Source organism: Gavia stellata, chromosome 3, assembly GCF_030936135.1.
Source record: "Gavia stellata isolate bGavSte3 chromosome 3, bGavSte3.hap2, whole genome shotgun sequence".
NCBI lineage: Eukaryota > Metazoa > Chordata > Aves > Gaviiformes > Gaviidae > Gavia > Gavia stellata.
Window position 1 is genome coordinate 47805961 of NC_082596.1, and position 13830 is coordinate 47819790.

General features: G+C 37.4%; 1 protein-coding gene across 1 annotated transcript in view; it reads right to left on the reverse strand.

The window, feature by feature from the left end:
- The window catches only part of ASXL3 (ASXL transcriptional regulator 3), a 126202-nt gene that overhangs the window by 36115 nt on the left and 76257 nt on the right, over window positions 1-13830 (reverse strand). Inside the window, exons 7-9 of the mRNA XM_059815622.1 lie at window positions 8762-8879; window positions 7728-7847; window positions 3045-3208 (exon numbers count right to left, since the gene is read on the reverse strand). Of these exons, the coding sequence (XP_059671605.1) occupies window positions 3045-3208; window positions 7728-7847; window positions 8762-8879 (402 nt within the window). The remainder of the gene's footprint in view (window positions 1-3044; window positions 3209-7727; window positions 7848-8761; window positions 8880-13830) is intronic.

Below are 13830 nucleotides of genomic sequence, written 5' to 3' on the forward strand. Positions count from 1 at the left end.
GATCCTACACTTCCACTTTGTCAAAAATGTAGCTGGAGTAGGACAAATGTCAGCACCAACATCAGCATAATTGTTCTCAACTTCTTCCATTCTGGGACATCTTTCCTAAGGCCCCTTGTTCCATGGGCTCCCTGGCTCTTGTTCAATAAGGGGCTCCCATGGCTCCCTGATAGCAAGCGCAAAACTTGAAAGCAAAAGAAAAGTCAGAAAACACATCCCATGAAGCTCCTGACCTGGCCCCGAACCTTTTTTGAACATATTAGACTAACCAGAGTTGAGAGAGAAGTCATTTATTTATAATAAACACTTGCACGCAAAAAAAGAGAAAACCTCAAGTCCCTTAACTAATGGGTTCTAAAAATGCTTATTCAAACTGACATATGCATGACAAGTTTCAGCTCAGTACGATTTAAGGAGGAGGAGTTATACCGCCCAGAAAAATGGTGTTTATGACAGAAATGACAAAGAATCATTCATCATAGGGTTCTTCTATGTGGAACAGTAATAAAGCCTAAATGAGACTGCACTTCATTAGTAATTTATTTCACAGATCACTATATATACACAAATAGCATAACTCTATTACATTTTTATAGTGCCATTCATTACAGTACTTCACATACTATATTCACATGACAACACAGAAATGCAGCTTTCTCTGGGGAAGACAGCAGCAGCCAACTGCAGAGCAGCACACAGGGAAGAAACACTTCAGAGCCAGAAAAGCGGGAGTAGGAATTCCCAGGTGAAGCAAGAAAAGGACAATATAAAACAATGAAACTGAACCCTCAGAGATGGGCAGCTAACTCAAAGAATAGTTTTACACCATTTTTGCTTGCCTGATGCCCCATTTGATTTAGACACTAGAAATAAAAGAGGAAGACTGAATACCCTTGCCTTGTCCAGCCGGAGTGACCGACACCAGAGACTCCCACCAGAGCTCTCTGGCTAGAATTCTCTCTCCCTCTCACTTGATCCTTGAGCACTACACTGCTGTTTTTCACTTGCCACAGGAAGAAAAAGAACGTCAGTTCAATTGCTTTCATCAGTCTGTATGTGGGATGTTACTCTTTAGGCATAGCAGAGGACATATTCTCAGATATCAAGAGAAGGGATGCAATCCTTTCTCTACTAAGACATCCGCAAAGTGAGGATTCAGGGCTATTTCACCCCCCACCAGAAAACAATCCTCAGACTATCACACTTAGAGGCCAAATATTTCCATTAATCTTCAGGTGATGAATGGAGACTCCTGCCTTCCAAACGCACATTAAAACATGGTATGCTACACAAACCCACAGAACGCTGTGGAAAGATGACAGACAGAAGGACACCCGTAAATGTCTCATGGCAACTGCTTTTTTTGTGACTAGTTTGCTTGTGAAGTAACAGTGTCCAATTATGTAGTGTTGGGCCTTTGAAGTAACACCTGCGATGAATGCATTATGTGAACGCTTTCTGAAATAAAAATTAAAAAGAAATGCATTGCTTTTAACTAGTGAGGTATGATTAAATTCAACAAATATTCTCTTGATTTTCTTGCCAAAAACTCTGCTGTAAGAACCCTGATAAGAAGGGAGATGGCTTTTCAGTTCTAGAGCCTCCATTTTTAAAAACAAATTTTAAAGTAAGAAACTTCCAGCTAAGGCCCCTGTACTTGAAATGTAATTCATGAACACTGGGATCTTTGATGGTTGGAGAGAAAACATGATTTTACCTAGCAGACTGTTTTTTTTAATCTCTTCTGGTAGATTAACTAGAAAGAGAAAAAAAATCAAAACTATCAGGAAAATATTTGCTGGGCACTAAGTTAAAATCTGTTTTCCAGCAGAGAAAAAGGTTCTCTTAAAATTTGTCAATATTGACTTTGACTGCCTTGTGGGAGCTTGAGAATAAATACATTTACATTGTTTCTCCTATGGCTCTGGTTTTAGTGTTCTTTTTCAAATATTCCATTATCAAAGTGCATCATTTTAGTCCACATCATACAGTATCTAATTCGGTAAGAGGCTGAGTAAATGCACATCAATACATTTTTTCTTTCTCTTTTTGTCTCATATTGCACTGCTTTCCCCTGTGTTCCTGTGGTAGACACTGACTACTAGCAGTTTAAGAAATGAAACCATGTCATTTAACATACTGATTTAAGATGCAGGTTTTAATCAGTCATTTAAGTGACCTGCATTCTCTAGTTACTACATAAAAAGAGGGATACTGACCATCTGCAAAAAATATAATGCCCTATTTGGGTAAGTTAATGTGTTTGGATTAAGTACATGAGTATTCCCCATTGAAATTGGTAAGACTGTTTGAATCCGGAAGCGAGGCAAGTGTGTTGCTATTTTAACTGGACAGGCTGGGAAGATTTTTTTTTTCTTGCTTTAAGCAGCCTGCAGTCTGACCAACAGATGCAGGAAGGACCAAACATTGTAGGAAACAACATGAAATTGAACTTTTATTTCCACCCTGTTACTCCCCAAATCATTCTCCTCAACAGAACTGATTAACAACCCATATGAGCCTACAGCCATGAGCGATGAGCAAGAACTTCCTTACAAAAGGTGGGAATGAATGGATTCAGTGCACTGGAGCTGAGCAGATGCATCAGTAGGCATGCATAAAAGGTGAGGAGGAGAAAAAACTAACAGAACTAATATTGACCTGGACATTGCTGGCAGAGTGCCCAGCAAGATCACAGCGGAAAAGAGACTCAACGTAAATAAAGTCTTGAAGATGAGAAGTTTATCTTCAACACCATAGGTAGAAAAGGCAATTAAGAGATTTGGCAGGTTCGGAAGATCTGCTGGCCAGTTTCCATTTAGACAAATCGGGGAGCTGGACAGTTTTCAGAAAGAAAGGAAGCAGGAGCTGGTTGACGCTTAGATAAACTTTACAGTGATTCTACATCTAACAGTTTTACCTAAGAAAGTATGGAAATTTTCTTATTCTTTCCTGGAACAAGTCCTAGTCAATCAAATCAGTCTACGAAAACACACGGTAAAAAAGTCTCATTAAAGAAAGAAATATTGCAAGATGCTACTTACCTGCCTGTCTACTTCTGGAAGCAAAAGCAGGAGGTATTGTTGAAAATGCTGAGGTAAAGAAGCAAAGGTGTGTTTATTTATTAAAGCCCTCAGGTTAGTGTTCACTAGAATAGATCCTGGTGTTTCTATGTCAATATCCTCAGCTTTGGTCCATTTCAAATGTCCTGGAGTAAATAAACAGAAATAACTTTAAACATAAATAAAGGAAGAGAGTAAGAACAATTCTTCATTTTAAGTTTTTAGCTTTTGTTGTATAATACAGTAAGCTCCAGAGAAACAGTACTCTGAGAAGGGTAACACAGCCTTTTCTATGTGTCTTAACAGCTTCTTCTATATTCCCTGTATTTGTCCTCTTGAGCTCTTACAGGATCCATGTTCCAGTCAACATCACAGCTGACGTATTCTTACTTCCAGCTCAAGAGACCAACTCAACTCAGCAGCAGCAGAAAATTTTCCTGTCAGGTCATCAACATAATTATAAGCATCTATTTCCAAGCAAAAGGCTTCTTGATGAGGCTGATGTGAATCAATCATTAAGGAGAGCTTCTCTTTTGCCGTGCTCCGCATCTGCAGTGCACTATGGCCTAACATAACTTGTCCCATTACACGTGCTAAAAACTACCTGTGTGAATAGACAGTAATCATAGAGATGAGAATATTTAATGTGTTAAATTAGTGTCCGAAAACATGCATTTTTCAGAATTTTCATAAGAACTTATGATCTAAAATGATCAACACACAGAAGGCAGCAGCAGGAATTATCAGAGGTTTAGAAAACAAGGTCTGTGAGGAAAAATACAAACCTAGGAATAAGTAAGATAAAGACTCAGCAGAAGGTAGGGGAAATATATAAATGGCTGATGCACAGTGGTAAAGAACAATGTCTTCTTACTGTCCATAGTGGATAGCAAAGGTAACGAGCTTAAACTCAAGCAAAGTAAAAAATATTTCTGTTAAGCTACTGGGAAAAAAGAGCTTTCAACCATAAGGACAAGGAGATACTGGATTAGATCCATAGGGAGGCATTACAGTCTCCACCACTGGAAATCTTTAAGAAAATGTTAGACAAATACCTGTCAGGAATGACAGGTGCATAATTGATTTTGCCCTATGACTGACAAACAAATTAGATGACCACTGGCAGTCCCATCTGGTCTCATTTTTTAATTATTTCTAGGATAATATTTAAAAGATACTTTTTAAAGCTCCTTAAAGAGCAATTACTCCTACCTGCTTCAGGGTATATACATACTGCTACAATCCTTTTTTCCTCTCAGTCTTAACATATTATGATACTCAATACAGAAATGGAAGAAGTGGGAAGTCCAGGTGGCTGGAAAAACTCAAAAGCTTCTAAACCCTCCTAGGAAACTCCTCCAGGTTTTGGTTTGTTGTACTTTCAAATATTTCAAAGATGTTACAAAAGGGGTGTTTAACTAAATTGTACACAAGTTCCAGCAGAATCTCTAAAAATGCAATTGAAAAGAATATTCCACTGCTATAAGCAATGATGGCATTTGGCATTCACATAGGACCTCTCAGCAAGGATTACAAATGAGATGTTAAGAAGAATAAATATATTTTACAAATGGGGGAATCTTGGCATACTGATTATTAGGAACTTCTCAAATGCTACAAAAACTACTTAACAGTAACATTAATAAAAATAATGCAATTGCACTTTAGGTTTCTTGGAAGGTCTATAGTGGTCTCCCCTGAAAGGCTATAACATTACCCACAGAATGAACAAACAAAAGAAAATGCAGCAGATTTGTAAATTCTAAAAGCTCCCCTTCAGCCACAGCCTCCCACAAACATTCTTCCAATTTCCTTCTGCTTTTCAGCAGACAATACTAACTGAATGAGACAAGGATTACTTTGCACTCAGCACAAGATAACCTTTTCCAACACATATTTCCAACATACTGTATTTCAGTACAGCGAAGACTCCATTACAAACAAATGAATGCCCTGTTATAAAGGACAACTGTATGGAAGAAGTGCTCATTTTCATGGATGCATCACAATAAAACTGTCTTCACCATCTGTTCCACCCACTAAATATAAATGCAAAAAGAACACAGTCCCCAAGCGTAACACAAGTATTATGATGTATCCGATTTTAATGCCTGTATGTATACTCTTTTCTTTGATCAACACAGAATACACATCACCATCTTTTAAGTGACTCCAAATTGGAATAACATTTTCCCCAGCTAACGCTTCACATCCTATGCGAAGACGTACACACAGAGATAGTGACTGGATAGTGTGAAAAGCCCAAGACAGTATCAGAAAGTCAAACCTACTCCTGTGTTGCTGGGTCACACATTTTCTGATTTATTTGACCTGCAACTTCTTACAGGCTACTAAGGAGGTTTTATCAACTTGTGGAAGAAATATGTATATTATTCCTAGGATGATAAGCCAGTAGCTCACTGTAGATGCCCAGCATAGCCATACCTTAAAAAAACAAAATCTGTTCAGAAGAACAACAAATTCCCTCTCCTGCACCCTTCCTATGGCTAATTTAGGACCTTTACTGCAGGTCTCAAGTTTGTAATCAGATTCAGCAAAGTATTTGGGAGTAGCATGGAAAGTAGTAGTTCTGTGGTATATGACAAGAGTATGCCACTACTGCATAGCTAATTGTAACTCTTAGAGGAGTTTATAACAAAAAATATGCCAATATTTTTTATATTGTTTTCCACAGAGAAAGGCATTTTGAATCCTTATATAGCTGCTACCAGAGTTTGGGGAGATCACTGCCCAGATCAGAAATAGAACCTGGAAGATGCGAGAGAAACTCAAGCTTACAGCCTTGGAAAAGAAGAGATTAGTCTCCAACATAGAGAAGTAACTATGAAAAGGATGGGAGCACCATGGTTCTACATCCAAGTATAAAAATCAAAATAGGAAAAGGAGAGAAATCACATAGTCGGCAGAATCAGTTAACTAAAAGGGGAGAAAGTCATCATATTTAATCGGAGCTCAGAAAGTTTACCAAACACAACATGCAGTGAATGTTGGGCAGATCAGAAAAGTTTCAGCAATCAAACAGTCTGGAACGGAACCATGCACTCTATAGGACACTGGACCTACTCTCAACAATGCTCAACAACTGTTCTATTAGTATCCCAAGAAATACTATGTCATAAGAGAAACATTTCAGCAGGTACAAGAAGAGAAACCCTTAAACCTTAAACAAAGTTCCCCATGTTCCACATGTGATGTCCCAAAAGGTCAGAGGGTTTTTTCTGAAAGCTACAAAAAAAATCTAATGAATTCACTCTACGTTTGGTATCATCGGCCAACAGTTGATGAAATAGCTGGGGATGGGGAGGAATGTATACATCTGATTATGTATCTCAGTCTTAAATGTAGAGAAAAGTTACAGGAAATCATCTAAAATTGAACGTATCTTTGCATAGCAAAAGTTGTAATACTAAAGGAGTATTTTTGGTTTTGAATAATACCATTTGGTCAACTAGCTATCTATCTGAGACTGATGAATAAGCTGCAGAAAGATCATATATGAAACCAAAGTACACCTTCATGGGAGGCTGTGATACAGTAAGGCTTGCAGGAAACAGTTCACCAGGGACTGGCAAGAGCATATTTAACAACCAACCTATGATATTTAGGAAGTAAAGTACCTTCAAGCTATTTTACAGAATTGTTATATATAAAACTAGGATGGATCATTAATAAAGAACAATCTTATCACCCCAAGGAGAGACATTAAATAATTTTTAGGATAATCTGGCCACTACAAAAAGCTCGTTTGCTAGCTTTTCCGATATGGCCACATTGCAAAATACTTCTCTAAATGATTCAGCAGTCTGCTGAATGCAAAAAGTCCTTTGTAAAGATAAAGAAACAGTTATGTAATTATTCTACTTTACTTTAGCTGAGACAAGAGTCTTAGTGAACACTACATTTTCTGCTCCTTAGGGAACATTTCCAATTATATTTCATGCAGAGCAGGAAAATCTGCCTATCACATGGAGCTACTGAGAATTTACTCTTAGCATCTCTTCAGAGAAAATTCCTCATTAATTACAGATCATCCTCCATGAATCTTGCTAAAAACCACAGAAAATAAACCCAGAAACTGTATCTATCTATCACCTCAAGAGATGTACCTTCAAAATAATTAAGGATCCAACGAAGAAACAAATCAACCAAAGAGAATCAACCAAAAATTACATGCCAAATCTCTGTATGACATGAAATAATGCAAATGAAGAAAAGAGGGTTAACTTCTAATAGGGCAGGTATGTAAGCAAATATGCTACTATCTTTGGGAATAAATTAATATTAGGCTGCAAGCAAATTTACCAGGAAGAAAGAATATTTCCTACACCCCGTCCCCATCCCCCAAAAAATCATAATGCAGCAATCAGAAGCTAATCGCTAAATGACCTCTCTGCCTGCAGTTGCTTAGGCCTGTCAAACTTTAAAAAGCAGCTACAGAAAAGCATTCTGGGGGATAAAAGATTGCCCATAGATTTTCCAAGTAGCCAGAAAGAAAGATACATACCTTCTTGAGAAAGGGTCAGCTGCTGAGTTTGAAAAAGTGACAGATAAACCAGAAAAATAAAACTTTTAACAAGAACACAGAGTTTAGAAAAATATCAGTATCACAGTAACAAGAAAGATATTTATTTTACTCCTACTCACCTAAACCAGATTTTTTTAACCTCTTTAAGTGCTGGCTTGTTTGTTTTCCAGTTGGAGACTTTTGCCCATGTTTCATCTCTTTATCAGAACCATCTGCTTCACCATTTTTAGATTCAGATCCTTAGGAAAAAAATAAAAACCCACAAACATGATACGAATGCACTTGTACCAACAATCCCCCCCACTGTAAACAAAACAAAAATAGGATTTTTAAAAAATGGACATCTACTTGCTGAAAGGCAATACACCTTTCTGGTCACAATACGATTCCTCATCATCAGAGGAAATGAAAGTAAAAGCTCAATAAATCAATTAAGTGCTGAAAACTAAAGTTTACTGAACACTGCAGTCAATAAAAATGTTCACTGATCTAATAAAAATAACGTCTTCCTAGAATGCCCAAGAGATATCTTTAAAAATATTTTAACCTCAAGTTATGGGGCAGTAAAGCAATCTAAAGGCGAAAAAAGATAATTTCTTTGTGAAGAAACATTTATAGAAGCGATATGCCCAGAAATACAATTGTCAATTTGTGTTAAACATAGACATAGAAATCTCTTACAATGAAGCAACTTAACCACTAGAACTAAAGGTCAAGGTTTTGCTGCAGTGATAAGCATGGTACCAGAAGAAGAAAAGCTAACAAAAGGATCCGAGTATTGCAATGCAGAATTGAGACATAAATTCACATTCACAGAGAAGCTTGCCTTTCCCCTCCCCTCCCCTTTTTATGGCATTGAATACCAGCATGTGGTCCTCCATTAGAGTTCCAGAGCCAAACAAAATGTTGCTTTGCATTACTTTAAAGCTGCTCCTATTACCAATTATCATTTTACTGTGTGCCTTCAGTTCTTTATTAAAGAAAAATCGCTGTCCTTGAGACACCAGATTTGATAAGGAAATAAAGACGTTAAACAAAGCCACCAAATGGAAATATTATTTCAGCAGTTCCAAATTCTGTGTGCTACAGAACTGATTCAGAGGAAGGCTCTGTGACTAGAGCTGATCTTGCAAATGGTCCTTTAGCTATTTACCTGAAGGTGAATCCGACTGCTCATCAGACACCTTTAATGGTGTCAAAACAACACGAGGAACAGTCTTGTTTACCATCATTGAGACTCCATTTCTTCTTTTCTGCTGTTGTCTTAAAGCCTACAAAAACAATAACAAAACATAAAAATGTAACAAAAAATAATGCTTAAGTGAATTACATGAGACATTTCTCTACCATTAAACTGAATCTCTTAAAATAAGCATAATTTACACAGCTACTGACTTGCCAGACTTCACACTCATCCCCTTTATGCCATTTTCCTTTAAAATATAAAATCAGGCTTTCGGTTATAAAGAGAAAGAAGATGCACCTCAGATAATTTTCCAATACAGTTTTGACAACAAAGAAGCACGTAACTGTTTGCTCTACCTTAAAAGCACAACATGATAACCCATGGAATGTGAAACTAAGACTTCCAAGTAAAAAAAAAGTAAAATAAATGTTTCAAAACCAGAATAAAAATATATATGTCTGCACATCTCTCGCAGGTGCATCCTCTCCAGTATACTGCTCAGTCAATCAAGTTAACACAGAATGTCATCAGTATGTACAGCATGTAAGGACTACAGTATTGATGCACTCACTCAGCCGTGAGTAGTGCTGCACAAAATCACTGAACATGGCAGGAATCATTTATTTTTGTGAAGGGAATCAGTCCTAATCTTGGAAACCTTGCAGCACTTGGCTTCTGTCTGCTTGACTTTGGGCATTAACCTTCAGAACACGAACATGATGGTGTTCTGGCAAATCTGGGGGAAAATGATACAAGAATAAATCTCTAGAAATGGGAGTGCTTTGTGTTTCATAAATGGATCAAATACAGGGTTGATAATGTAATACAAAATATTTAAAGATTAGAAATAGCAAATACCTGTCAGACTGTTTTAGACAGAAAATGGTATCTGATTCAAAAGATCTTAAAACATACAAATATGAATACTTGCCAATTAATACATTTGCAAGCTTTACAATTCTGCAATTAATCAGAATGGGCTGGGCTTAATACAGATCTCTCCTATCCTCCTGTCTATTTTTCTCCAATCTTACTGTGCACTCTCTTTTTATAACTGTGATTTGTATTATGATTGGGGGGGGGGGATTTATTAAAGTAATACTATATCAACAAGGAACATATTTGATATGAATTATCCCTGTAGGTTTACGAGCATGAATGACTGATGCCTTATAAGGTTTAAGTCTGTAACTTAAATTAATCTGTAATATCTTTCCAAAATGTTCACATAGCTAAATAAATAAAAAACCCCTCTAAAAAAAAAAAATCGATACCACTCTATTCCTCTAAATGACACACTATAAAACATAAAATACACCAAACCACAGAAAAGCTATTTCATCGATTAACCCCTTTTATAGTACACTTCTTAAAAGATACATAAGCACTGTGCAATAAAAAGCGATTTAGAACACTTGAAATCAAAGAGAGGAAGCTAGTCAGATCTGCACTGAACCAAAGAAGCAAGCAGAAAGCCATGAAGAACAGCCTATACTTTGCACATTTTTGAGACGGAAAATTCATACTGGTATTGAGCAAGTACAGCCAGACTTGTGGACAGAAAATTCCAAAAGGTTAACATTTCTCAAAAACTCCCCAAAATTCCAAAAATGACCCTCAGTGCACAGTGCTGCCAAGCTAAGTGTCAAACCAGGTGATCCTTACTTAATAGTAATACCACTGAGACAGTAACAAATAGTCCACTAAAAATTAACTGACAAGACAGCCAACTTCTGCGCTAACAGCACACCAATATAACCACAACCCAAACTTTGTATTGTTGTGCCCCACTGCCTGATGAAGAAAGAGAAGAAATATCCATCCTCACAGTGTCATCCTCCCTAGACAAATGAGTAAGAGCCCAAACAATGCCCCATGTTCTCCTCCAGCCTCCTCCTGACCCTTTAAGACAGTTTCCACCTCTACCAGGGACACCAGCATCCACAAGGGAATAGCATCTTAATGATTTATACAGCCGCTCAGACGAAGGCAGATTCTTTGTAAAGCCTCACAGTTGATTTTCAATGCTTTAGATAGAACTCCCACGAATGAGAGAAAGTAAGCAGCAGTGTATCCTTCATCAATGACAGGTAGTCAGCGTTCGTACACCTTAGGTGACACGCACCCAGCTGGAGCAAGGGCAGCAGTACCCAATCTTTGTCAGGAGCACCACTTACCTTCTTTCATGTTACAGGAAGGCTACTTGCGGACCTTAAGCACACATTTATGCAACTGATTTGGCACTTCCAAGAAGCACAGGCCACCCCATGCTCACAGAGCACTAATGCAAGACAGCATGGCTCATCCCAGCACTCCCCGGACACTCAGAGCCACAAGAGCGGGGAACACAGCTGGGAGCCGGCAAACGTTGCTACCAGAACTATTTATTTAGAGGCATAGCCTGCTTCTGAGCTACAGGCTAAGCACCTCAACATCTGAGGATCAAGCACAAACCTTAAAGACACCATTTCCCTTTGACACACATTTGCTCTTCAGGGTTTCTTTTTCCCGGAACATTCATTGTTTCACTGCCAGTCCCTCCCCCACCTCCTCCAGTTTCACAACACAAGGAACCGATCACCACGCAGGGCCCAGAGTTAAGTTTGGAAATTAGTCTGTAGGGGATGACTCAAGCCGACAGTAAAGCTACACACATGTGGACACCTGAAAGACAGGTTGTAGAATGGAAAAAAAATTAAAACCACATGAACAGCAAAATCTAAGTCAAAAGTTTTAACACAAAGTGCCAATAAATTATGCTATGCCCAGAGAATAGACGAATAATCTTCCCTATGCCTCGCTATCTCTTCATTTGTCAAAGGAAAGACATGAGGCAGGGGAGGAGGGTACAAAAGTATCAAGTAAATAATCTAACATTGGATTTTCAGGGTAAAGAGATGGCTAAGATTTTGCTCAGTTATCCTGTTTAGTGGGACATATTATTCCCAGCTAATCACAACAATTTTGTGTTAAATTCTCCTTTGAATTTCAGACCTCTGCAGGGTCTGAAATTTTGGACAGACAAGTCTTTGCAGGACAACACTAGGAGCAACCCAGCAGGGGGAGAGATTGCCGACTGACGCCTAGTTACTAGTAAAGCCAAACACCAGAAGGAGTTAAGGATAAACCAAGGACACTCTTGTGCAGTCTCTGCTGAGGATGAATATATAACTTCTTCACACTTAGCCTGAGGGATACTAATTTTAGGATAACAAGACTATTGTAGGATAAGACAAGAATCTTGCATCCCAAGAGTAATTCTATTTAGCTGGGAAGTCAATGGGATTACTCAAAGTGAAACATATACCAAACACTTTGCTATACTGAGCTTTTAGTGCACCAAGCTAATTTAGTGCTTTCCTAGTCACCATGACCAAATAAATCTCTAGTTTTGGGTCTTCTGGTGAAGGGAATAAACACAAAGTAGATGAGTCAAATTTGTAACTAGCACTGAAGAAAATGAGAAATTTTATAACTTACTCAAAAAAAAAAAAAGGTTCCAGATCTCACTGTAGATACAGAAACAGTGACTAACACAAACTACATTGGCATCTTTTACCACCACAGCCTTTTGCATCTCATCCATATTTAGAGATATATAACCTCCTAGCTGGGCTTCCTACAGATCTGCAAGAAAGAGCCAATGATTCTACCAAATGATAAGGTGTCATTTTTACTATGGAAAGTAAGAGAGAAACACATATAGCACATATGATAGCTTACATAAAGTATATTTTCCTTTAATGAGACTCTGTGTTTACATTTCAAATGTATTCAATCACTTTGTGCTAAACGCTTGAGTTAAGCTGCAAGTTGTAAATTTCTAGAATTAATCACTGTTTAAGTATTCTGTAAAACATTACTACCATCCTATCTGTACAGCACATAAATAAAAAAGAAGAGAAAGAAAATCAAAGTTCATGTAGTATACAAGTTAAACATTAAAAGCTCTCTTAAAATCATCACCAAAATACAGTACTTACATCCAGCCTTTCACAAGCAGATTTGCAAAGGACATCTGTGAATCTCTCGCACATAATGAGTATGGAGAATTCCCAATATTCCCATTCATAAAAATGAACCTGTGACCATCTGTTGAATAACACTGCCACGGTCATTATACAGGGCTTGGCATAATTAATTTGTTTAATGAAATTATTTTTATTGCCAAAATCTTTAAGTAACCTATCAATCCATTTTCATCCAAAGAACTCAAAATAACATAAAAAGATGAGTATTCAGAAAACCCAAACTCTGAAGATAGATGGCAAAAGAAAAACACCATGCAATTAACAGTGATCTTCTAATTTCAAGCAGTTTTTTATAAAGAGGTGACAATAGCAAGTCTCCTTCTCTTTTTCAGGGAGTTTGTGCCCCTGCTGGAGTATAGCAGTGTGTTGGAAGTTTCATGAATGCCATTATCTGTTCTTAAGAATAATAAATTCATATTTACTTGATCTTAACACAGGAAAGACTTCTTCACCCATGTGACAAAATGGTTGACTCTCTTCAGTAAAAACTAATAAAGTTGTCTTTGAAGTAGGAATGAAAGGAAACAACATAAACTAAAAGGTAACTGGAGAGAGGGGAAAAATACATCCCCAAAAGAGTACCAGAAGCAAAATGTCAAGCTCTATGCTCTGATTTTACTGCTGCCTGGGATATTTTTTTATTATTTTTCTTTCCCACATCTTTTCAACTCAGAATGAAAAAACGCAGCATACAGATAAACCATTAATGCAGAAAACCACTTTCATTTGAGCTTAAATGCATGACATGCTGAGAATGTTAAAAATTAAGTTATTAACAACAAAGATATGTAACACTTGGTTGCATTAAGCAACATCGTCCCAGAAATTCTATTTGTTCCATAAATGTCAAGTCTACATTCTGAAACTCATATCATGAAACATAACCTTTGAAATTTCACACATTATGGATCAGAAATGTAAAGCTATGGAATTCTTCCGTTCTGCCATGTGAAAAACACAAGCTATGATACACTGAGAAAAGTCTACTGCACAAAATAAATAACA